Below are 24,833 nucleotides of genomic sequence, written 5' to 3'. Positions count from 1 at the left end.
ACGTGCATTCTTACATCTTTTATTTTTTGTAGATTCAACAGGCTGTTCGCACTAAGCAAAATAGCAAATTACAGACAATTCTAACCAATTTGTTCCGTGGTCTTTGTGTCATTATGGTTCCAGTTGCTGCCACAGTCCCCTCGGTAGGGTGTCTCTATTTGCTAATCAACGATGTATGTTTATTCTCTTATTTTTTATTTTGTTTGTAGTGTCTCTGTCTCTATTGGGTAACATCCAGTGCTTGCGGTTTGGCTCAAAATTTGCTGCTAATGTCACCACGTTTTAAGCGACTAGTCGGAGTTCCGCTAGTTCCATCGGAATTAGCTCACCCCTATCAGCATATTAGAAACACTCTTGCAGGTAAATTTTCATTTAGTAAAATAAGAGACGGTCCAAAGCAATGATTCTATTTCGTTGATGTATAATAAAAAAGTTTATTCGTGTATGATGATAACAGTATATCTTCTTGGAGGTTAAGATTATTGAAAGTTAAGGTACTTCCGAAACGACTCTCTACACGCCGTACATGTGAAGGGATTGTTTAAGCTTTTGGTCGATCCAGTCCAGGTAATGGGAAACCTTCACGTACACACCTGGCTTATTGACACTATCGCAGTGGAATCCCCACGATACCATGCCGTACAGAGTGTGTCCACCTAAATAATAAAATATCAGTAATTACTAATGATTGATCATTCAGAAGCTCACTGAGCTCAAAGCTCGAAAAATGCAGACGCCCTAATAACCTAATTTCCTGAGATTTCAAGGTAAAAAGTGATCAGGTTCGAGTTTGAAAGTACACGAAATACATGTATCGCAAGCTAAACGTAGTAGGCGAAGTACCTATATAAAGCATTGTTTTGTTTAGTGACAGTGCGTTATTTTGTTAAATTGTACGATTGTTTTCCAGTTTCTGCCATCCGATTTATATGCATGACTATAATATGTAGTAAGAATGAAAAAGGCTTGCGAAAGCAAGTAAACCGTTTGTTTCAAGGAGTCGTCGATAAGCTCGGTAATGTCGGCTAGCATCTTCTTATCCCTTGGGGGTACGATGCTTGAATACAACGTAGGGCGTTGTATCATGATCGGACCAGTCAGAAAATATACCATGATCGGACCATTTGAATTGACCATTCAACTATTGAATAAAAAAACTGTATCAAATATGTACCCGCATCATCAAAAAACTTCTTCTGATAATGTTCAGAAAGTTTCATTCAGATTGCTTAAGTATTACTATTATTAAAAAAAATTGTCTCTTTTCGAGCACAATTTGCCCTTACAATTGTTACCAAGTCTTGTTTTCTAGCAGTGATTTTAGAATCGAATATTAAAAGACTGTAGTATATTTTCCAGTAATATGCTTCTGTAACATTTAAATTCAATGTAGGAACACTTTATATGAAATATTTGCTTTAAAGTTTGAATTATTGGTGAAACGCGAAAGCCTGTTTTGTATCATGATCGGACCAGCATTGAACCATGATCGGACCAACTTACTTCTGAGACATCACTGCTTCACTATGCTTATGCTTGATATACCCAATGAAGGATTTCACGTCTTATTCATCGGAACAGAATAAAAATGATGAGGCTTTTTTTTTATAGCATAAAACCTCTCAAGAACGACGTAAGGTTCGCAAACTGAAGCAAAATTATTTGAAACTTCACTATAAATAGTCCACTATGCTTCAAATAGGGAAAATATAACTCAGTATCATCCTTATTTAGGAAGTATTTTTTTCAGGGGAATTTTCGAACAGTTCACGAGAGAGTAATAAATTAAAATACATGAAAATTTATATGTGACGTTTTGCGTGGAATTTTTTCACGATTATTTTGAACGGTAAAATGATTTCACGAAGGTGAGAAGGAAGAAAGGTATATCGAATTTATTTTTCAGTAACAAGACTCTCTTCGAGACTAACTAATTTTTGAGCTGCGGTAAAGGAAACGTATAGCAAAATAATAATATTTGAATTTCGTTTAGCGATAGGGCTTAAAAGTTTCGTCTCTCCAAAGAATGTCCTCATACAAAATTTCAACTCAATCGAACTTAAGGAAGTAGTGTCTCAAATTGACCGCTTTGAGTCTCACTCTTTCAACTGATGACGAAAGGCACAGTTCATGCAATTAGCGATATGGAAATTTTTGTTGATACCAAATATCTTAGACTTGCGTAAAACGCCAAGATCAGGTGTTTTCCCGAAAAAAAAAATCGGAAAAACTCGACTTTCTGGGACTTTTTGTGCTTTTTGGAAAATGTTTGTGCTGGGAAACTCATTTCACTTTTCACATTCTCATTTTCACTTCACTGTCAATCTCACTTCACGGAGCTAATTTTTGTCACTTCACTAGCTGAAATCGGAAATAGGTCTCAAAAAATGAAGGGAGCATAAGAGTGAAATATATTTCCCCGTGAGGTAACTCCCGTAACAAGTACAATTGGCTGAATATCGCACTTCAGGCATAAAAGTTAGAGCAATGCAATATTCTGAAATTTGTAGTTCTACTTGGGGACTACAAGTTGGTCATACATCGTTTCTCAAAATTGTGCTGGTGGAGTGAGCTATCGGTAAAACGAAACTGCAACCAAAAAAACACCCACCAATTGATTAAGCAAATTTGCCGTATTGGAAACTCAAATATAATTCATAACGTTTTCGCAATAATATGAAAAATGTTTGAAAATAGTTTTAGAATCACGAAAAAATATCTAATTTATCAAGCCCAAATCAAACACCGTGCATGTAAAGCCCAGCACGCGAAGCGGAAAATCGCTTGAAGTCTCAGAAGCACACTGGTCCGATTATGATACATTTTTTGGTCCGATCATGATTCACCCTGGTCCGATCATGATACAAATTCTATGGTCAGGAAAAACGATATATTTAAATGAATTTACGTCAGATATGCTATAAATTGTTATTTTTGTAATCTAGACAGATAGACTTTTACGATAAATATATATAATTTATGATTACATGTAATATTAATGCTGAATATGTGTCGTGAAAAGCGATGTACCTTGAAAATAGTCTAAATTGGCCGGATCATGATACATTACCCTATACTCTGGTTCCGGAAAAATACAAAAGGTTTCCCTTATATCATACCTTATTTATCTAGTTTTTCTGCTACCGAATGGAATTTATACTTACGCTTACTGCTGCACACCAATGGTCCACCGGAATCTCCCTCGCAGGCGTCAACACCACCATCCAGCGCTCCGGCACAGAACATTCCATCGGTGACATTAGACCCATAGACTTCCGGTTGGTTACAAACTTCGTCCGAGTGTAGTGGAACCTTAGCCGCTCTTAGTTCCAGTGAATAAACTAGATAGGCAGAACCAAAGGTACCGTGATCAAATCCACTCCCCATGTAAGTTCAACTAATCGTCATATACCTGATGATCCAAAATGCGTCAAACCCCAGCCAGAAATCGTACAGATCATATCGTCCTGATACAGCTGACTTTTCACTGCTAAACATACTGGTTGAACGAATTCGTTGAATCTAATTGGAGTTTTGAGGAGAACTACCGCAATGTCATTGTTCATGTGATGGCCTTTTCTAAAGTGTTCGTGAATGTAGTATTCTTCTATAAACATATCTATTTCCGCCTGATCGAGTACTTCGGTGTTGTAATCTCCTAGACGAATAATAAATGCTTCCTTCGAATATTTAATTAGACTATGAGCCGCTGTCAGAATGTGATACTTGGATATCAAAACGGCACCACACCAGTGTACAGATTTTCCCTGTTTCTTCACTCTAAGGGCAGCCTGCCAAGGGTGATGTCCATAAACTGTTTCCCCACCATGAACAACACGAGAACCGTACGTCGGTTTAACTGCTTTTGGATCCACTTGTACCTTTCCACAAATATCCGGATAGATCTTTTTGGATTTTCGAACATAATCGAATTTAAGGGATTCGATAGAACGGAGTTTAGCAGGTGTCGGCCTACTGGTTCGAGGTATTCCGCATCTAACTCCAATATCTTCAGTATGGCTACAGTTATGTTCACTCCAGTGTCCGTGTGGACAGTCGTCGATTGAAGTTTCATTACCATTACAAGCGACTTGGTCCAACCATATTTGTCCCGTACCTTGCTTGTACATATTCTTTCGCACCTCCGCTAATCCGTTTAGTCTGAGCTGGCGACACACGACACGAGCTTCCCGCAAACCGAAATTATGATCACAAATCGTACCCCAGATACCACGGTACTTCACCTCAACTCGCCCTTCCGATGGGCTTGCACCATCAGCGAGACGCATCTCTAATGGAGCCTGCAGAACTTCCTCTGAGTTATCTAGAAAAAAATCAAAACACTATCTGGTAAAAATTCACTAACATTACAGCGAGCAGCATTTTCATCCGATCCATCAGCGCAATCCATTCGGTTATCGCACAGGAAACCCACCGGGGCACATTCGAATGACGTATCGCAAAGCCAGTAATCAATCGGGTAGGTCATCACGGGTGTCTTACAAACTACCCCCATTACTTTTTCGGTGTTGCAATCGTGCACATCCCAACTGGAGGAGGCACATTCCTTCAACGAAGACTCATTTCCCGTACATCTGATCTTATCCATGATGAATATCGAATAGTTACCGTTCATCGCCGACTTATTGGGTGGGTAGTGTGAATCAGGAATTAACTCTAATGCTCCTTGCTCGAAACCCAACTCTCGGCACAGCACGTTACCCTTTTCGAGGCTGAAGTTATCATCGCACACATAGCCCCACTTGTCATACACCTTTACCTCGACACGTCCCAGATGTTTCTTGGACAGTCTAAGTTCATACTTGGTTTGGTTGCAATTGCGTTCGTCAGCTCGAGTTTCACAATCCACGCCGTTGCAGATTTGCATCTGTTCGATGCATTTTGTGCGTGCGCGAAGTTGCGGGTGATATTGCTGCGCTTGTTGGCCATACAAGGGAGGTGTCTGTCGAGAAGAGAGTTCACATGTGGGGTAAGGAACCTATTTTATTTCAGGTAGACTATTTGATGATGATGATGATGATGGTCCCACCTCATACCCCTACATCGGTTTGAGCTGGTCGATTTATCTAAGTAAGATATTATATAGAGTCATACAATGTAACCAGTTGACAAACAAATAACGGACTGGTTATTAATACAGACATAGTAACCCTTCAAAAGAATACCAATAATTTGAAAATAAATAAAAAATAAACGATTTTTCAATAACATTGATCCAAGGCTCATCCAGAACGTTTCCAACCCGAAAATTATCTGGACTTGGTTAGGAATTGAACCTAACATTTAGGAGTGTTAACTAATCAGAATTGGTTCTGGATAACGATCCAGAACTACGAGAGAGATCCTATGACACTATAATTCCCGATAACGAGCTCTACAGTCCACAGGCAAACCCAAGCTTTTTCAGTTTTTTTCTCCGAACCCTTTTTTTAAATCGTAAAAGCAAATAAATTAAGAAAATAAAGGTGACAGCAACCCAAAAAGCAACTTATCAACCCGTTATGCTTTTTGTTTCAATTTCAGGGGTTTAAACCTGATGTACTCAATATCCAGATTGTCTATGTCAGTCTACGCGCGCGTGGCTCAAACATGTGTAGCCGACTCATTTTTTTTAACTCTAATATTAATTATTATATAACTATATTCAAACAAAAATCCATCATCATCAATGAACATAATAACTTGATGTACCCAATAAATTAAAAAAAAAGTTTAAATTTTACAATCTTCGTCATTAATTTACAAAAAATTCTATATAATCTGTCTACAAGACAGACTTTATGTGTGAAATACAAAGCCTTTTAAACTCCGCCATTGTTGCTGAACGTTTTACTTGTCTTGGCATCGATTTGAAAAAGTTTATTCCTTTGTACAACAGAGAGTTCTGTGATCTTCCGAATAAAAAATGTGGTGTTCTAGCATCATCCGCGTTTCTAGTGTTGTACCTATGAAAATCACTTCCTCTATCAATTCGATCACACAAATAGCGAGGCAGCATATTATTCAAAATCTTATATAGAAACACCATTGTCAAAAAATATACTCTTTGCTTCACAGAAAGCCATTGCAATGCGTCCAGCATAAAACTCGAGGAAGCGTATCTATTACATCTTAATATTAATCGCATTACTTTATTTTGTAAGCGCTGCAGTCTCAACATTTGTGTATTGTTTGCAAGAAATATTATGGATGAACAAAAATCTATATGTGGTGAAATGATTGACTTATAAAGACTAATTTTACTACTAACAGTCAATTCATTTTTCAAACGGCACAAAATACCGTATTTTTTCGCCATTTTCTTGATGACATTATCTATGTGAGACTTGAAAGTTAATTTGTCATCAATAATAACTCCAAGATACTTTAATTCATTTACGCGATCAATCGTCTCACCATCAATTAAAATGTTTACGTCTGGTCTGGAGTTGGCAGAAGAAATAATCAAGTACTGTGTTTTACTAATATTCAATTTAAGCTGTTTAAACTTTAACCAATTCGCCGGATAATGTAAATCTTGATTCAAAAGTGCAACAATATCGTTTGGATTTTTCGCTGCAATGAACAGAACAGTGTCATCGACAAATAAATTTATATCGCAAAACCGTAAAACTCGCTTCATGTCATTAATATAAATTATGAACAAAATGGGCCCCTAAACACTTCCTTGCGGTACACCAAGTGTATTAGCAATGGAATCCGATTCAAAATCATTAAAACGAGTCTTCTGAGTTCTAGCACACAAAAAGCTTTCAAACCATTTATATGCTGTCCCTACGATACCAAAGCGCTCCAATGTTTGCAACAATAAGGGCCTAGAAATTGTTTCAAAAGCGCGTTTCAGATCCAAAAATACAGCAAGAATAGTTTCTTTAGCCTCGATTTTTTCTTTCCATTTTGCTAACAACAGATTCAATGCAGACTCACAAGAGTGCCCCTCTCGATAACCTGATTGCTCTGGAATTAGCAAATCATTACGATTTAAATAATCCATCAGCTGGCCTTTTACAACAAGTTCTAATATTTTCTCTAATGTGTGCAACATGTTAATGGGACGGAACTCTTCGGCTTTATCCGTCCCAGTAATCTTGGGGATAGGAACCACAAGTGATTCCTTCCAAACTTTAGGCACGTGCCCTGTTTGCAGTGATTCATTAATAAGGTCCAGCAGATCGTGTCCAATGACATGAAAGCAATCTTGTATTACTTTTGCGTTGACATTGTCGATACCAGCCGATCTCTCCAAAGAAAAACAAATATCTTTCAACTCTGCAAAAGTAATAGGATGAAAACCATCAAAGCTACAGTTATTATTGATCGACTGTATTATCTCGTCCGGCTCATTGACCAAATCAATGCTATGATTTATCGATTGAACACTGTTAACGAAATAATTGTTAAATTTATTTACTATTACTCGCGCCGATTGTTCTTCTAAGCCATTAAAAGTTATGGATTGCGGGCTACAATCTTTACTTTTCATTAGTTTCTTCAAAATTTTCCATAACTGTTTGCTGTTATTTTGATGTTGATCAATCTTCCGCTGTATATATTCACACCGAGCCTTTTTCAAGGCACGTGAATACATGTTATGCGCCGCGGTGTACCTATACCAATCATCGTTACTGTTACTTCTGTAAAACTGCTTGTACCTTTTATCTCTTTTTCGTTTTAAACGCAGAAGATCTGAAGTGTACCAGCTGTTTGCATTATGCAAGTTTAAGTAATTTATTTAAGTAATTTATTAATTTATTTAAGTAATTTTGTAATCGGCCTCTGTAAAGGAATTAACATTATCAAAATTTGAAAACACGTGATCTATTAGTGTACGAGATTGTCTGGAAATTCTTGTATATTGACAAACAGTTTGTCGCAAATTGAAAAAATCTGCTAATTGCTTTAATTGATTCGAATTTGGTTCATTAAGCCAATTAATATTAAAGTCACCATCGATAACGTTTAATTTATTTAAATCTACAAAACTCTCCCACCAGTTATCTAAAATTTTCAAAAAACGCTGGTCACTTGGTATACAATTCCGCTGGGGGAATGGTATACAATTCCGAAATTTCCCATCGTCATGCCTCTTTCAACTGATATACCCAGGAACCAATTGTTTTCAACACATTCGTTTAACCGAGTGTTGAATTTAACAGATTCCTTGGCGTAAATAGCAACCCCTCCAGTATGTCTGGAGTGTGAAAGGCAAAAAGCAACTTTGTAACCCGGTATGTTATATTGATCGAATGCATCAGCTTCTACTATATGAGTTTCAGCCAGCAATACTAACATCGGACGTGTTGTTTCCACAAAATGCCGCAATGCGGCATAATTTGTAGATAAACCAGCAATATTTAGATAAACTATCTCTCGCTTCCTCTCACATTGCATTTGCTTCAGCTGCTATTTACTTAACAACATGTTGCTTTTCCTTTTTTCAAACAGTCTCCGATATACCGGACACTGCGTGCTAAATGCTGGATGTTTTACGTCCAAGTTCAAATGAAATTCTTTCTTAGATTTTAAACAATTCACGCAGTTAAAATCAGTCGATGAGCATTCCGATGTCTTATGTAGTCCGCTACACTTGGAGCATGTTTCAGGATTAACACACTCTGTGCTTTTATGACCAAATTCTCCACATTTAAAGCAACGTTAAACATTGACGGCCTCTTGAATCGAACACCTATCCCACCCAATGTTTACTTTACCAGCAGTCATCAAGTGATTAGAAGTGTCCTTATCAACTTCAATAATAGTGTTATACTTATTATATTTGAAGCTTGAATTTACAAATTGAGCAATAACTTTGACTTCATTGATACCGAGGTCTTCATTTTGACATTTTAACAAGTCAATAAAGACTTCGGGGGAATATTGATCACTCATTCCCACAATTTTCAACTTAGGCTTAGCGGTTGTAGGAATAACAGCATTATATTTTTCACCTAAATTGCTTTCAATGTCCTTTTTCACGACTTCAATGTTATCCCCTGTTGCACACTCAGCAATTATCGAACCTGCTTTCCCGTTTCTAAAGTTTCTAATTTTGTGTATTTTAGGATCTAAATTATTTTTCAAAAAAATTCTAGTATCTTCACTAGATTGAGAAGACTCGACTGGTTTAATCACAATGACTGGCCGAGTCTTACGGTTTTCCACTCGCTTCAATTTATTTGCATTCCCACTTGACCCCGCTAAAACGTTCGCGTATGTCAAAGCATTTTCAGAAACAAAAACCTCGTCATTTTGCTTAGCTACGTCTTCAATTGGTTCGTCCCGCTTATTCGAAATTATTTTTTTCTTGTTGGGAATAGAGTCCGACTCAGAGTGAATCGTTTTCTCAGTTCTAGACCTCTTTCTACTCATTGCAGCATGTTTATCCCGATCATTGTTACCAATAACATTTATTTTTAAATCATCCAGCTTTCTGGCAACATTGGCTTCAATGCTTGCCATACTCTCACGAAGAGAGTTGCTGATCGATTTTAAAATACTATCGATACCGTTAGCAATCGCGCTGTTTATCTGGGTTTCGATTTCGCTTTGAGTATCTGTAAGCGACTGAGACAAAGATGACAATACACTCTTGATCTCCGTCAGCTCACTACTCATAGCATCATCTTTCCCGCCGTCTTCTTGGGCCGATAAACATGAAGCACATTTGAAAACAATATTTTCATTATCGTTAACGACTTTCGCCGCTATTTTAGTGAGCGGTGTACAAACTCGATGAAATCGAGAATTGCACTTGCCCACACAAACTACTGGATCGTCGCTAACACGAACTACATTACCACACTTTGCACAGTCCATAATAAACAAACAAACAACCGCCGGCCGGACTCGTCCAGCAGCAACGGCAAAGGCTAAAGGCAACGAACAATGCAAAAATATAACAATGAATGTTTCAACCAGCAGCCGTAGCGTCTATGTGATATAGATGCGCTGATCGGCGCTGACACAAATTAAATCAATAAAAAACGAATAAATCGAAAGCATGCAAATACACTTCTACTTATCCGTTTAGGTTTCCTATTTGGCCGTCGGATCACTAGCACTAGATCACCTAAAGCACTTGATTTCACACACAAAAAAGTGTTTTAATGTTGACACTAGTGGTACACAAGCTACCATGTTCACCATTCACCATTCACTATTTAGTCTTTAGTGCATTGAAAAGAAATACTCGGAATGTGTAAGGTGAAATACAAATGTAAATATTTAAATTTGTTCTCCATCAGCCCTTATTTTCAGATTATGAAATTGATTCAGCAAATATTTACAATAACCAATTAAAGTTCCTAATCGAGGAAGTCTATTTCAATACCCCTTCGAACGTATTTTAAGCAATTTATTTTTATTTAAAGATATTTTTTTGATATACGAAATTTCATATACTCATAAAATCAGATCGTTATTCAAAATTTTCGTTCTTCAAAACTCAAAACTCAGGGGTGTGAGTCCCGTTTGCTTTGAAAGATGGAAATAGTGACCCCTGATTAAGCCGGTCCTTTATGTTGTTCTTTGTGCAACTTCACCAGCTCAGATCTATCACAGAGGAATAACTACGCAATGTGCGGTCGTCAAGCACAACTCAAACTAATTTATGTTGTGAACCCTTAATTCACACAATCAAAATAGTTAATGAAAAGTACGGTTACTAAAGTTGTGAATCATGTTCAAAACATTATGAAGAGTTTATATTTTTTATAGAAATATTTCAAGCTTTTCTATCACATTTGTTTTCATCTGAGGCGTAACACTACACTTTTTTGCTATCCATAGTTTTTCTTATCTTAATTTTTCTACTCAGTCCTTAATTTTTGGCAATTTTCCTTACACCACGAATATCCTGTGGAAAGGCCAGTATCACCACTGCCCAGATAAGCCATTGATCCTTAGACTGCATTATCATACGAATAAGGCGCTACGATACGATCTTGTAACGTAAATGATATAACTTCTGCACAATAAGCAACACGTCCTCTCGTTTCGAATTCGCAAATCACTATAACGAGGATTGTGAGTCCCTGCGTCCAGCCAGCATCGTCAATCGATCATCTAACGCTAATGCGTTATCATTTTCTTCCGAGAATCAACCGGTTATCATTTAAAATCAACGATAGTGTCGTTAGAGATGCCGCCTTTGCCGCGTGGGTTGCATAATCTAATTAAGCGAAGGATGCCGATTCTGATGTTAACACAACAGACGCATCAAACAAATCTCTGCAGTCTGCGTTTCACTTGGTCAAGTCACGGTCAATTTCAGGGTCGTACTAAAGTTCTGATCGTTCTTTAATGTATTGTATGTGATACCTATTGTTATCATTGCACTTTTCACAACTTAGAATTCGATTCAAATTTTATGCTTGCAGTATATAGTGTACAAGTACAAGTTTGTTAAATTTGCATAAAGCATTTCCAGTGAGGCTACAGGCAACTACCAAGCGTCAAAATTTGGCTGAATTGTCAAGAAAGACACCAGTCAAACAATAGCAAACTAATTGATATTTAAATAAACAAGAAATCCGCTTCATTATCCAGATAGATAGGAGTGGAGGAGATGAAAACATTATGCAACAAATGCTTTTATTAGTCATCTTCGCACAGTTCTTCCAAGCTCTGGACTTCGCGCAATTGCATTCTTGTTTATTTTTCATCTGAAACTGATAACGCTTCTAGTTACGCTTGTTCGTGATTTACTTTTATGTTATTCAATCTAGATCTCTCAACGCAGTCGTTGTTTTTTCATAATATAACTTACACCACGGATATTGTATGTGACCACCAGTAAGTCATCGCTCCCGGGCCTACATTAGGGCACTATGATATGATCTTGTAACACAGATGATATAACTTCTACGTAGTAAAAAAACACGTCCTCACATTCCAAATTCGTATTGCACTTTGATAAGGATTACGAGCGAGTGCCTGCATTCATTCAGCATCGTCAGTCATTCCACCAGCTACTGGTAGAACTACGATCATCTTCCCCTACTGTGTTATCAATTTCTTCTGGGTTTCATTCGCTCAAGGGGGTGGGACTCAAGGAATATGAACGCCAGACATACGATTGCTAGGCACATAACGGGTGAGTCATAAGTAGCTGGGCTAAATTAATGTCACGTTTTCTGCTTCACGCGCTTGAAAGAGGCGGTGTTTTTCTCTTCTTTGTGGGCATTGGTCATGCTCAGTGTGTTTTTGTTTGTTTACAATAAAAGTAGCGGAACAGAGTTTCCTCCAAGAGCCTGGGGTATTGGAGATGGCGGGGCACTTTTTAACGAAAGGCCACAATAAATCCACGATTTATAATATGATCGCTCGGGTATACGCTTGAGGGCCGACGGAGCGAATTAAACGCCGCCAAGTGGTCGAAATTGAAAGCTGCAGCTAAGAACAAGATTAGCGTCAGTAAGTAAGCCAATAAGTTCGACACATCGCTTGGCACGGTGATCAGAATCCTAAAGGTGGAGTGCGTGAAACGTTATAAGCGAGCACCCAGAGCGAAGAACACGGAGAAACAACTGCAACAAATCCCTGAAAACTAACTTCCAAGCTAAGAATACAGTATGGGAGCATGCATAAATGACGTAGCTTTTTTTTTTGGGTTTTTATGACTCCCCCTCCCCCATCGTAGCATTTCGTCACAAAGTGGCAGACCCCCTCTAGATAATGACGATAATGAGCTTTATAACAACCCCCCCCCCCTCATCAATTTTTTTGCAAATTTTACCATCAAGAACATACATTGCATCAATTATGATCAAGAAAAGGCAATAAAGTATTGAAAATGACCCTTAGGCGTCATTCATAAATTATGTAAGGACTTTTTTCCGAAATTTTCGACCACCCCTCCCCCTTAGTAAGATTTTGCATTACCCCCCCCCCCACGAATCTTACGTAAGATTTTTCTTAAAAGAAAAAAATATTTTCGAAGATGAAACATTTGTTTTACATATAGCGTATTCGTAGAGGATAAAAACAAAACAAGTTGATTCAGTTAATATCATGTTGAAGTAAATAAAATAAAAATTAATTAGAAATGAAGTAAAGTACAAAATCATGAGAAACAGTACTAAAAAGAACAATTAGAACAAATCCATTTTTTTCTTGATTTCATATTTGCTACGTAGCTTAGCTTGACCCTCTACCCACCCCATCGTCACATTTCGTCACAAAACTGCAAATCCCCCCCTCCCCCCTAGAATGCTACGTCATTTATGAATGTTTCCTATGGTTATTTCCAAACTAAGAATACAGCTGCTGGGTTCTCAATCGACACTCCAATTGCTTCCACTACGCCAGTCCTTATAAATCCCTAGTACTGGTTTTCGATTCAGCGCAAACATCTGTTTTAAACGAGGATTAACTGCTAATTTTCCAGTTAAGCAGAGAGGCACCGTGAAAATTTTGGAAGCCTTTGACTCAGGATGGGTTGAGAGGTTTCAGGTTTAGTCGCAATCTGTTACACATCATGAGTTGTGAAGATCAAGGTGTAACGACGATTGCATCATATGCGTCTCATTTCCATCTCTGCTCTCTATCCAACTACAAGCTTGCGTGCTCCGATACCTGCTATGATATCTACTCCTTTATGGAAACCTGATTAAATTCGAATACGGTGTCAAATCAACTGTTTGATGAGTCGTATGCTTTATACATAAAAGACTGGTCTTCGACAAAAAGTTATCAACGCTCGGGGTGGTGTTTTGCTGACCATCGGTTCTTCCATCAACTCGCGTGAAATGTTTCCTCCAGGTTACTTCGAAATTGAACAACTCTGAGTTTCGGCAACCTTGTGTACATGGTAGTCAAACCCAAAAGGCTTTTTCTATGCGCACGCCACTCGCTCTGCAAAAGCTTCATCTCTGGATGCTTGCTGGATGCCTTCTACATAGCTTGCCTTAGATAGCTTAACGGGATCCTCAATGAAAACGGTCGTTTGTTAGACTTCTACTTCGTGACTGACAAACTGTGTACAAAGTGTAGTTAGTCAAAGATTGTAGACATCACCCAGCACTGCTATTACACAGTGCAACAAAAATTGACTTTTTTTCTGCCTTGGTTTCAATATATTTTTTTGTGTATTTTGATGCAAAATCAAATTTCCTTGAGTTTGGACATATTTCAACTTAAGGGGCAACAATGGCGCAATTTTGAATTTTTGAGAAATCAGAAATTTTCGTTGTTCTTTCGACGCCATTTACAAAACCAAAGATGTATGTATGAGATTGCATGACAGCGCCCCAGACGACGTTGTCGCGTGACGACTGATATTTGAATGAAAATTCAAATTTGAATGAAAATTCCAGTGTTACGTCTGTTAGTCTGTGCTAAAACCATGCCAAAACCAGTTTCGTAGAATCACCGTTTTATGCTCAGTTTTTGTCCTATTTAAAATCTGTTTTTTTTTTTAAAGATGGGTAAGAAGATGCTAATATGTGGACAAACTCTTAGAATTTCGATATTTGGTCTTTAAACTCTACAAACATCGAAAATTTTCGATTTCTAAAAAATTCAAAATGGCGCCATTGTTACCCCTTAAGTTGAAATATGTTCAAACTCGGGTGAATTTATTTTCGCATCGAACTTCATCAATAAATCATACATAGAAGCCAAGGCAAACAAATTGTTGCTCTGTGTTATCAATGCAGTGTTTTCGTTGATGCTACAGCGAAAACAGTTCATTATGACTTCAGCATAGCCGATAACGGGGGTTGCCTGAGACGAGCCTATCCGATATCACGATGTCAACCTAGCCACTACCACTTTTTGTAACGTGCTACTGTATGCCATCGATCAGCAACGTCAAGAGCACGCTATCTCATAACTAATATTCAATACATAAGTGTCAATAAGCAATTGTTCCATGCACACTTTAATCACTCGCAACGTAATCTAAAACAGAAGCCAAAACGGTTTTGGCGCTATGTTAGTAACCAGAGGAAAGAAACTGGTCCTCCTACATGTATGCGTAATGGCAATCGCGAGGTTTCTACATTGGGTAAAATAGCCTCTATTTTTCCCGAACAGTTCAGTGACGTCTTCCTGAATGTACTGGCTAGCTCAGAATCTACCTGTTTTTCAGATATTGGTCCTTATCCATCACTCTATAACTAGAGATGTTATTACGGCAGCCAAACGTTTGAAAAAATCTTCCAGTGTTGGCTCCAGTGGTATTCTAGCCGTTGTCCTCAAAAACAGCATCTATGCTCTTGTATCCCCATTAGTTAGTAGTGATTTTCGATTCCTTGTTTACTCATGGTGTTTCCCAAGCTGTTGGAAAAACTCTTTTGTCTACTTGGTTCACAAAAAAGTATGCAAGCATACCGTCTTCAACTAATGTCTAATTGCCGCCTTGTATGCTTCGTCAAAGTTTTTCGAGCTGATTGTTCTGAGCTTTTTGACACAGGAATGTTCGCAGTATATTTCGTCAGATCAACATGGCTTCGTTTTGAACGGATCCACTACCACTAACCTTGTATCATTCACCTCTTTTATCGTACGGCATATGGAAGAAGGTTCACAGGTCAATGCAATTTATACAGATCTTTCAGCCGCATTTGATAAAATGGATCACGAAATAGCTTTGGCTAAATTTGAGAGATCAGGCGTTGGCGGTAGCCTTCATTCTTAAATGCGCTCCAAGTGAAATTCGGCGTTCCACGAGGTAGTCATCCTGGACAATTCGTGTTTCTGTTGTAAATGAACGATGTAATCCACATCCTTAAATGCCGGGAGAATTCATACGGTAATGATCTAGAACTTTACTGTGTTATAAAAAAGCCAAGTGATGCCCTCTTTCTCCAAAATGAACTGGACATCATAGTGCAAGACAAATCGAATGGTTCTTAATGCTTCCAAATGCTCTGTGGTATCCTTCGGGCGTAAACGATAGTTAGCCTTCAACGACTACGTCTTGAGCGGTACTGTTATAAAACGCGAGAGCTTCGTGAATGACCTTGGAGTACTTCTCGATTTGAAGGCTCGACGGGCGTCATATTACTAAAACGGATTCAATAGAATTGAGGTGGTTCAACGAAAGTTCGTACGTTTTGCGCTGCGTCATTTGCCATGGTGTGACCGAAATAACCTTCCCAGATATACTGAACGCTGCAGGTTAATACATCTGGACGCACTCAACGTCAGAAGATGTGTCGCTAAAGGTTGCTTTATCAGCGACTGCTAACATCCAACATAGATTGCTCTGAGCTCCTCAGTCATTTGGACGTGAACACACGCACACGTGCTCTACGATCCCAAACGTTTCTAAGCATAGGCAGATTTAGGACGAACTACGGAATGCACGTGCGTGAAATCTGGGTTATTATTTCACGATTAGGGAGGTTTTAAAATCGATTGATTTGTGATCTGATGATTATATATATCGGATTTAATTAAGGGGTTATATACCTTTTTAGTTTTGAAAAGCCGAAAATTTTTTTATTGTATTACATTCAAATACAACATCTTGAGAACATTTTTACAAATTTTCATAAAGATCTGAGCATTAGGAAGAAAGTTAAAACGATTTGCAGCGCGCCTCGCCACAGCCGCATAAGCTAAACTTGAAATTTTACACGCGATTATCTCGGAATAGTGTTTTCCAAAAAATGACTTTGCCGTGATCCTGATTGCGGGAAAACTACTGAACCGATTTCTTTCATCTTTTTTTTTTTTAATTTTCGTTATTAAGTTCGCCGGTCCTTGAACGATCGCTTTTTAAAACATATAGTTACATTTTGCCGCAAAAAAAAATTTTAATGCAATTTTTAGCGCTCAAAACGTGCATTTTTTGGGAAAAACGTTCCCGTTTGCATTGAAAACAAAATACTCATAAAAGCAATCGTTCAAGGACCCGGCACACTTCTAAACTAATGAAATAATATGAGTTTTTTGATTTTGGTTGACCCGCTGAGGTTCTATCAGGATCACCGCAAGCGTCTGCAAAAAAATAGCGTTTCGGGGAAACGGCCATTACACCAGAAATAATTGGTATATCTCAAAATCAAACATATTTTTTTGCTGTCGATAAACTGTACTTTGATGCAATGAAAATGGTGCACTTAAAAATAGATTCAAACTTCCCTCATTTTTCTCGACCTAAAAGGTATATAACCCCTCAATAAGAGGAATCATTTTTTTTTTTTGAAAAAAAAAACTCGTTGGGACTGACAAATTCTTGAGCTGCGGCCAATGGAATGAAAGGAAAAAATTGACCTTCGAATTTTGTTTAGTGATAGGGCTCAAAAGCTTCGTCTTCTCGAAAAATGTCCTCATACAAAATTTTAGCTCAATCGGACTTAGAGAAGTAGTAATTTTTTGAGTTGGGAAACTCCCTCATTTCGCTTGTCCTATTCTCATTTTCACTTCACGGAGCTAATTTTTATCAACTCACTTTACTGCCGGTACCCGGATAATTGTCCCATAACGAAAAACAACAAGTTGAGTAAACGGCGATTTAATATTATCCGTAAATTTTCTGATTTCCAGCTATTTTAAGCCATTACATCCAAAACCAATGTCCAGAACAGTTTCGCACAAGTTTAACTTTTACGTTGAGAACAAAAAACCAATGGGTGGAATTGGTTTTACGTTTTATAACTTGTAAAAAAAACAATATGGGACAAAATATGCCGGTACATTTCAAAAGTACTCGCATATTTTGTACCATCACATATAAATTCAATCAGCACCAGCACCAGCAGTATCACCGGCAACGTAAACTGTACTACAGATAAACAACATTAGTCTAGTTAACTGAACTACATACTTCCATATGATTAAAATTATCCGATCTAGAGCAAGATTACATGTTCGCAGCTTGTACCACTATCGGTGTGACTGTAATACGGGTACTTTCAATATGGGACAAACACAACTTGGTATTTTTTCCATGTTTTTCCATACAGAAGTATCAGTTTTAGATTTTTTTCGGAAAATATAACAATTAAGTCGATTCCCGATTATAACTCAAAAGTGACAAAAATAAATATGGAACAGTTATGCGGGACGCAGAAATTCGCTATATCTCACCGTATCTATTTAACCTCACTTTTCTGACAGTTAGTGGTAACTTTGTGATTTTTTTCTGATGGAGCAATCGTGTGCGTAGTGGAAATGCTGCTCAATTTATAATGGGGTCCTAAAGTTTTAAACGATTTTCTGATTTTTATATATCAGCTGGAAGAGTGCAATTTTCTGAGCAAAACGTGATTTTTAAAAAATGTTTATCATTTCCTTAGATTTTTAAATGAAGGATAAAAATCTGCTCGAAATGCCTAAAATGACAGTTCTCTCATATACCGTACATGGGCGAAACGTCAACTTAGACCTTTCAAGCAGTTTTTTTATTATTCATTTAAAAATCGAAGGGACACGATAAACGTTTTTTAAAAATCACGTTTTGCTCAGAAAACGCGGCCTTTTCGAATGATATATAAAAACCGGTATAGCTTTAGGACCCTATTGTTCTTAGTGTACTGGCACCTCACGCACAACATTTAAAGGACATTTTAGTCACAATTGAAATGATCTGCTTTAATTGATAACAAAACTGCATCACCCGAAGATAAATAAAGTTACCAATAGCTGTCAAACTCAAATGCGTGACGTCACCGTGCGATGGTCTATAGGTCTCATAAAAGGAAGTGAGCGTGAGAGTGAAATATATTTTACCGTAAAGTGACTCCCGAAATAAGTACCGTGAAATGGGGTGAAATTGATCACCTGAAAATTCGTGATATAAAATACTAATCAAAAGATATTGCTCTTACAACACTAGGCAATGTTAACGCGTTCTTAAACGCAACTTTTGCAAAATTCACATACCTGTCAAAGTTAACCCTTGCATGCCCGGGGCAATTTTCCATATTTTAGAAAAATTCTAACTCAGCCAAAACTCAATCAAATTTGATCAAACAAGTTTCCAAATAACCAAAAAAGTATTGAATTTACTCAAAGTAATCTTAGTTGAGGGTTAATTACGTTAAATTTGAAGAAGTGAGTAAAGTTTGATAAAAGCTCAAAAATGTAATTTCCAACAATGATCATTCCATACCATTAAAGAAATAATAATGAATTCGCAGGAAACCACAAAGAGTATAGTATTATCGAATTTATTTCATGAAGTAGACGATAGAAATTTCACCAATAGCCATAGAGGTTTACTGGAGCACATACAAGTACTTGTTTTAAAATTATACTATTTCGGGAAAAATGTAATGAAGCTAGGTAATTGTAAATTGTTATAGGAAGTGATCAATTTCACCCCGCTCCATTGTACCTGTGTCGCGTATTCGACAATTGTTTTGAATGTTTTGATTTTATTCTGTCCAGACATGTAATAAGAAATAACTTTTTGAGAGTGTTGTCTGTTTAATTTAGTCCTTACTCGTTATTCTTAGTTTTAATTCTAGACTTTGGGGTTGTGTTTACCTGTTAACTGTATAAATAAATAAATTTACGTAAAAACCTCCAAACGTACTCCAAATGTGGCCAATCGAGTCGTATTGGGCCATCCTGTCCTCACAAATCAACAACTTAAATCCCGTATCATTAGAATGAATTTGAAGATGAAGGGCCACTATCTGTCTAATTGGGTTGTTTAGCTACTCACGGATTTCTGATTTTTTAATATCATATGATTTTTTTTTAAATTTATACCGTTGTCCCTCGATTTACAAATGAAGAATAAAAATTGCTCTAAATCGCTACAATAGCAGTGGTTACATGGGCGAACTGTCATTGTAGCGAGCAGTTTTAATTCGATAACGATAGAAATCTTCCAGATCATATAAAAAACTGATTTAGCTAAACAACCCAATTGTTCCATTGTAGAGATTTGTGTGTTTTCAACATTATCTTTTTCCAGGATATTTCAAATTCGAACTTGAATAATTCTTATTCCTAGTTTATTCGTAATTCTACAGTATCTAAACCACATACAACGCAAATTAAAAACAATCTTACAGGTTAACAATATTCATTGATTTATTATAAAAAAGTTTATTCGTGTAAATTGGTAACAGTTTATATTCTTAAAGGTTAAGAGTATTGAGAGTTAAGGTACTTCCGATATGCCCCTCTACACGCCGTACATGTGGAGGGATTGTTTAAGCTTTTGCTCGATCCAGTCCAGATAATGGGAAACCTTCACGTACACACCAGGCTTATTGACATAGCCGCAATGGAATCCCCACGATATGATGCCGTATAGTGTGTGTCCACCTGTAATAAAAGAATTATCAGTATTTACTAGTGATTGATCATTCAGGAGCCTAACTTTTTGCTCTCGAAAAATGCAGGACAATTATTTATTTATGCATGTAATTTTGACCAATTGTTTACACCTTTCCATAGAAATCAGGGAAAAAACTATCGGATTCAAGGGATTCAAGTTTTAAAATACCCAAGAAATATCGCAAATCAATGAATAAATCTCACAGTAATAAGTGGAATTGTATAATCAAGTAGTTTCAAAAAAGCCCTACCGACGCTTATTAAAAATACTTTCAGCTTATAGCTTTATTTATCTAGTACTGTTGAATGGAATTTATACACAATACTTACGTTCACTCGTGCACACCAATGGTCCACCGGAGTCTCCCTCGCAGGCGTCAACATTACCATCCAGCGGTCCGGCGCAGAACATTCCATCGGTGACATTATTCCCGTAGACTTCCGGTTGGTTGCAAACAGTATCCGAAATCAGTGGAACCTTGGCCGCTCTCAGTTCCAGCGAATGTGCTAGATAGACGAAACCAATGGTTACGAGATCAAATCAACTACCCAAGTAAGTTCAATCATTTGTCATTCACCTGAGGATCCAGACTGAGTCGATCCCCAGCCAGAAATCGTACAGTTCATACTGTCCTGATACGCCTGACTTTTCGCTGGTAAACATACCGGTTGAACGAATTCGTTGAACCTAATTGGGGTTTTGAGGAGAACTACCGCAATGTCATTGTTCATGTGATGGCCTTCCCTAAAATGTTCGTGAATGTAATAGTCTTCAATGAATATGTCTAATTCCGCCTGTTCGAGTGCTTCCGTATTGTAATCTCCCAGACGAATCATGTATGCTCCTTTCGGGTATCCAACTAGACAATGAGCCGCAGTCAGAATGTGATACTTAGATATCAAAACGGCACCACACCAGTGTACAGATTTTCCTTGTTTCTTCGCTCTAAGGGCAGCCTGCCAAGGATGATGTCCATAAACTGTTTCCCCACCATGAATAACACGAGAACCGTACGTCGGCTTAACTGCTTTTGGATCCACTTGTACCTTTCCACAACTATCCGGATATATTTTGCTGGATTTTTCAATATAATCGAATTTAAGTGATTTGCCGATAGAACGAAGTTGAGCAGGTGTTGGCCTGTTGGTCCTCGGTGTTCCGCATCTAATTCCAACGTCTTCAGTATGGCCACAGTTGTGTTCACCCCAGTGCCAGTGTATACAATTATCGATCGAAGTTTCATTACCGTTACAAACGACTTGGTCCAGCCATATCTGTCCCGTACCTTGCTTGTAGAAATTCTTTCGCACCTCTGCTGTTCCGTTTAGCCCGAGCTGGCGACACACGACACGAGCTTCCCGCAAACCAAAGTCGTCATCACAAATCGTGCCCCAGATACCACGGTACTTTACTTCAACTCGCCCTTCCGATGGGCTAGGGCCATCAGCAAGACGCATCTCTAATGGAGCCTGCAAAATAGAACATCCTTTAGCATAAAAACACTATCAGTTCGGAATTTACCTACATTACAGTGCGCAACACTTTCGTCCGATCCATCAGCGCAATCCATTACGTTATCGCACAGGAAACCCACCGGAACACACTCGGATGACGTATCGCAAAGCCAGTAATCAATCGGGCAGGTCATCACGGGTGTCTTACAAACTACACCCATAACTTCTTCGGCGTTGCAATTGTGCACTCCCCAACCGGAGAAGGTACATTCCTTCAACGAAGATTCATTTCCCGTACATCTGATCTCATCCATGATGAATATCGGGTTGTCACCGTTCATCATTGACTTATGAGGTGGATAGTGCGAGTTAGGTTTCAACTCCAATACTCCTTGCTCGTAACCCAATTCCCGGCACAACACATTGCCCGCTTCGATGCTAAAGTTATCATCGCATACATAGCCCCACTTATCGAACACCTTTACCTCAATTCGTCCCTGATGTTTGTTGGACAGCCGTACTTCATACCCGATGTGGCTACAATTGCGTTCGTCAGCTCGAGTTCCACAATCATCAACGCCGTTGCAGACTTGTGTTTGTTCGATGCATTTTCCATTACCACAAATAAACTTATCTTTACATGGATCCACTGTTGTCGTTGTTGGCTGAGCTGTAGTTGAACTAGTGGCCATTGGTCGCCATTGTGGTGAATCTTCACCGAAACGGCTTCGTATCGCTGGAGTAGTTGTGCGTTGGCGGAGCAGTGGATGGTATGGTTGTGCTTGTTGATCGTAGAAGAAAGGTGGCGACGCATGCTGGCGATTAAAGTGGGAGTTCACAGGTCTAAAACCATACGGGGTCGGAGGACGATTAGTTGGCATGCCGTAGAAAGGTGATTGTCCTGCTTGAAGCGAGTTGACATTGAACGGAGATGCCATGTAGGGAGACAGCTTATTTTCGGGCTTTGGAGTTTGGTGTAATCCAAGTACTGGAAGATCTGAGAGGTCACTACGTTGTACCAAATCAAGTTTTGTGGTAGTGGTAGTAGAACTCATCATGGAATTGACTTTAGTCATATTGAGTTGAATGACGTTGTTGGTTAGATATGGTTTGAGCAACATTTTAAGTGCGTCACTGATAGGAAGATTCGAATCATCACCGGGTAGGCGATTAGGATTAGGGGTGACGTTCGGTCGGTACAACGTGGGGTTGTATCGTGTATTAGCTAGGTTCATTCGCGGGGTAGTTGTGCTGGCTGGTGGTGCATATACTGGTCGAATTTCACTTGAAGCAGCTCGATGATAGATAGGTTGAGGGACTTGCAGCGGAATATTTGGCCTAGTTGTCGGCTTTGGTTCATCGACGTTGAATCGAACATCTATATCGTATGTGACATTTTCAACATCAATTTCCTCTGCGTCGGGGTTATTTGGTTGAACAGGGACGGAATTTATTAAATTCTGGTATCGATTACAATCCACATTATGTATGTGATCACAAACGGAAATTCGAGGATTAAAGGCCGTTCCCGGTCCACAATCTTGAATGACAGTAGATCCTGCATTGCAGTTCAGAAATTTCCTGCAGTCTGTAGGGTGTTCGCGAAGTCCAATCACATCGGGTGGACATCTAACTGCAGTGACTTGGAAAGACCCAGTATCATAATCCGTTAAAGCCGAAAATTGCGGGTTTCCAGGTTTCCTCAACTGAGACAAGCCTTGATAACTTTCCATCGTGTTCGAAGTGAAGCATTGCACCTTGGATGGATGATCACACTGTCTAATTTCCGGATTAAATAATGTCCCAGGGGCACAACTCTGGATGTAACCGCGGCCTTTCCAACAGTTTAAAAACTGTCTGCAATCCATGATGTACACAAAGTGACCGGATTGTAATGGTGGACACTGTAGACCATTGAAGTTTTCGTTGTCTGTTGTTTTTCCTGCTCTAAGCTTCTGATTGCTAGCATCCAATATGACGTTTTCATTGCCATATTCGACCTTCGGTTCCGACAATTTCGATGCCGAAGTAGGGCGCCTGTATAGCTCTGTTGTGACCGTTGGTGTTGTTGCCGGAGAATTCAGGGTGTGCTGGTACGGGGATGCATGGTATTGAGGATTGTTGTCACTTCGCGCGTAGTTCGGCTCGTAAGATCGAGCTTTGTGAGTGTGCACTTTACTGTAATCGCTGTGCACTTGAGGCATCATGTTAAAATTTGGTCCTGAGCTGGTCCGTGGGTCGTATATCTGTTGAGTAGAGAGTTAAAGTTGTCTTTTTAACTAATCAGTTTTTCAGCATATCTTGTTCTTATGTGCGAAATGCGTAATACGCTTGAAACACACATTGAAACATTAAAACACTAACGCAGGAAGGAGTAATTCCATTAATACTAGTCTTTTGATTTCATCCTATTTAAAAAAAAACTCATCAAGGATCTCATCTGTTGCGGGCTAGCGAATGTTTCTGTTCATCAATAGCTAGGCTGGCTGATAATAAGTCTCACCAATCGTTTCTATCATGCTGCCACACGCACATCGTATTATGGTGCCTAAGGCAAAGTTTACAAACATACATTCATCTGTTAGGACGTATTTTGAAACCCACTGATAACGAGCAAGTTCTTACTCTATTAAGCCAAGATGGACTTGGTACATCGATCGAAGCCTGGTACATGGTAGGCCAACAAATTGTTATACCTCAGCAAAAACATGAATCACAGTAAAACAAACATTCCCTGCCTTAATTTTTCTACCACATTTCGCACAATAACATATTTGTTTATTTCTCATCTGAAACTGATAACGTCTCTACACTTGTTCGTTATTCATACTTATGTTATACAATCCAGGTTTTTCTACACAGTCTTCGATTTTCCACAACATAACTTACACCACGGATATCCTTTATTAGGGCCAGTATCACCACTGCCCAGATAAGCCATCGCTTCTGGGACTGCATTATCCTATAGAGTATGTGTCCGTTAAGGCACTATGATATGGTCCTGTACCGAACTTCTACGTAGTAGAAAACACGTCCTCTCGTTTCGAATTCGCACAGCATTCTGATAAGGCTTGTGAGTGCCTACATCCATTCGGGATCGCCATTCCATTCAT

The 24,833-nt window shown here is 38.6% G+C and overlaps 2 protein-coding genes across 3 annotated transcripts in view; one reads left to right on the top strand and one right to left on the bottom strand.

The window, feature by feature from the left end:
- The window catches only part of LOC129720866 (cytochrome c oxidase assembly protein COX18, mitochondrial), a 26,346-nt gene extending 25,892 nt beyond the window's left edge, over positions 1-454 (top strand). For both annotated transcript variants that reach the window (XM_055672734.1, XM_055672736.1), the window contains exons 4-5: positions 33-143; positions 210-454. In XM_055672734.1, coding sequence (XP_055528709.1) covers positions 33-143; positions 210-404 — 306 coding nt within the window. In that variant the 3' untranslated portion in view covers positions 405-454. The remainder of the gene's footprint in view (positions 1-32; positions 144-209) is intronic.
- On the bottom strand, positions 442-24,833 carry LOC129719538 (uncharacterized). Its single transcript, XM_055670933.1, has 9 exons — positions 24,610-24,833; positions 21,792-23,966; positions 20,844-21,735; positions 20,596-20,772; positions 20,117-20,253; positions 4,367-4,963; positions 3,413-4,301; positions 3,165-3,341; positions 442-656 (listed from the first exon to the last, which is right to left on the bottom strand). Exons 1-9 carry the CDS (start codon positions 24,676-24,678, stop codon positions 514-516), a joined length of 5,256 nt encoding a protein of 1,751 aa, XP_055526908.1. The 5' UTR covers positions 24,679-24,833; the 3' UTR covers positions 442-513.

This window comes from Wyeomyia smithii, chromosome 2 (assembly GCF_029784165.1).
Source record: "Wyeomyia smithii strain HCP4-BCI-WySm-NY-G18 chromosome 2, ASM2978416v1, whole genome shotgun sequence".
Lineage (NCBI taxonomy): Eukaryota > Metazoa > Arthropoda > Insecta > Diptera > Culicidae > Wyeomyia > Wyeomyia smithii.
This window is presented reverse-complemented; position numbering and strand designations above follow the sequence as displayed.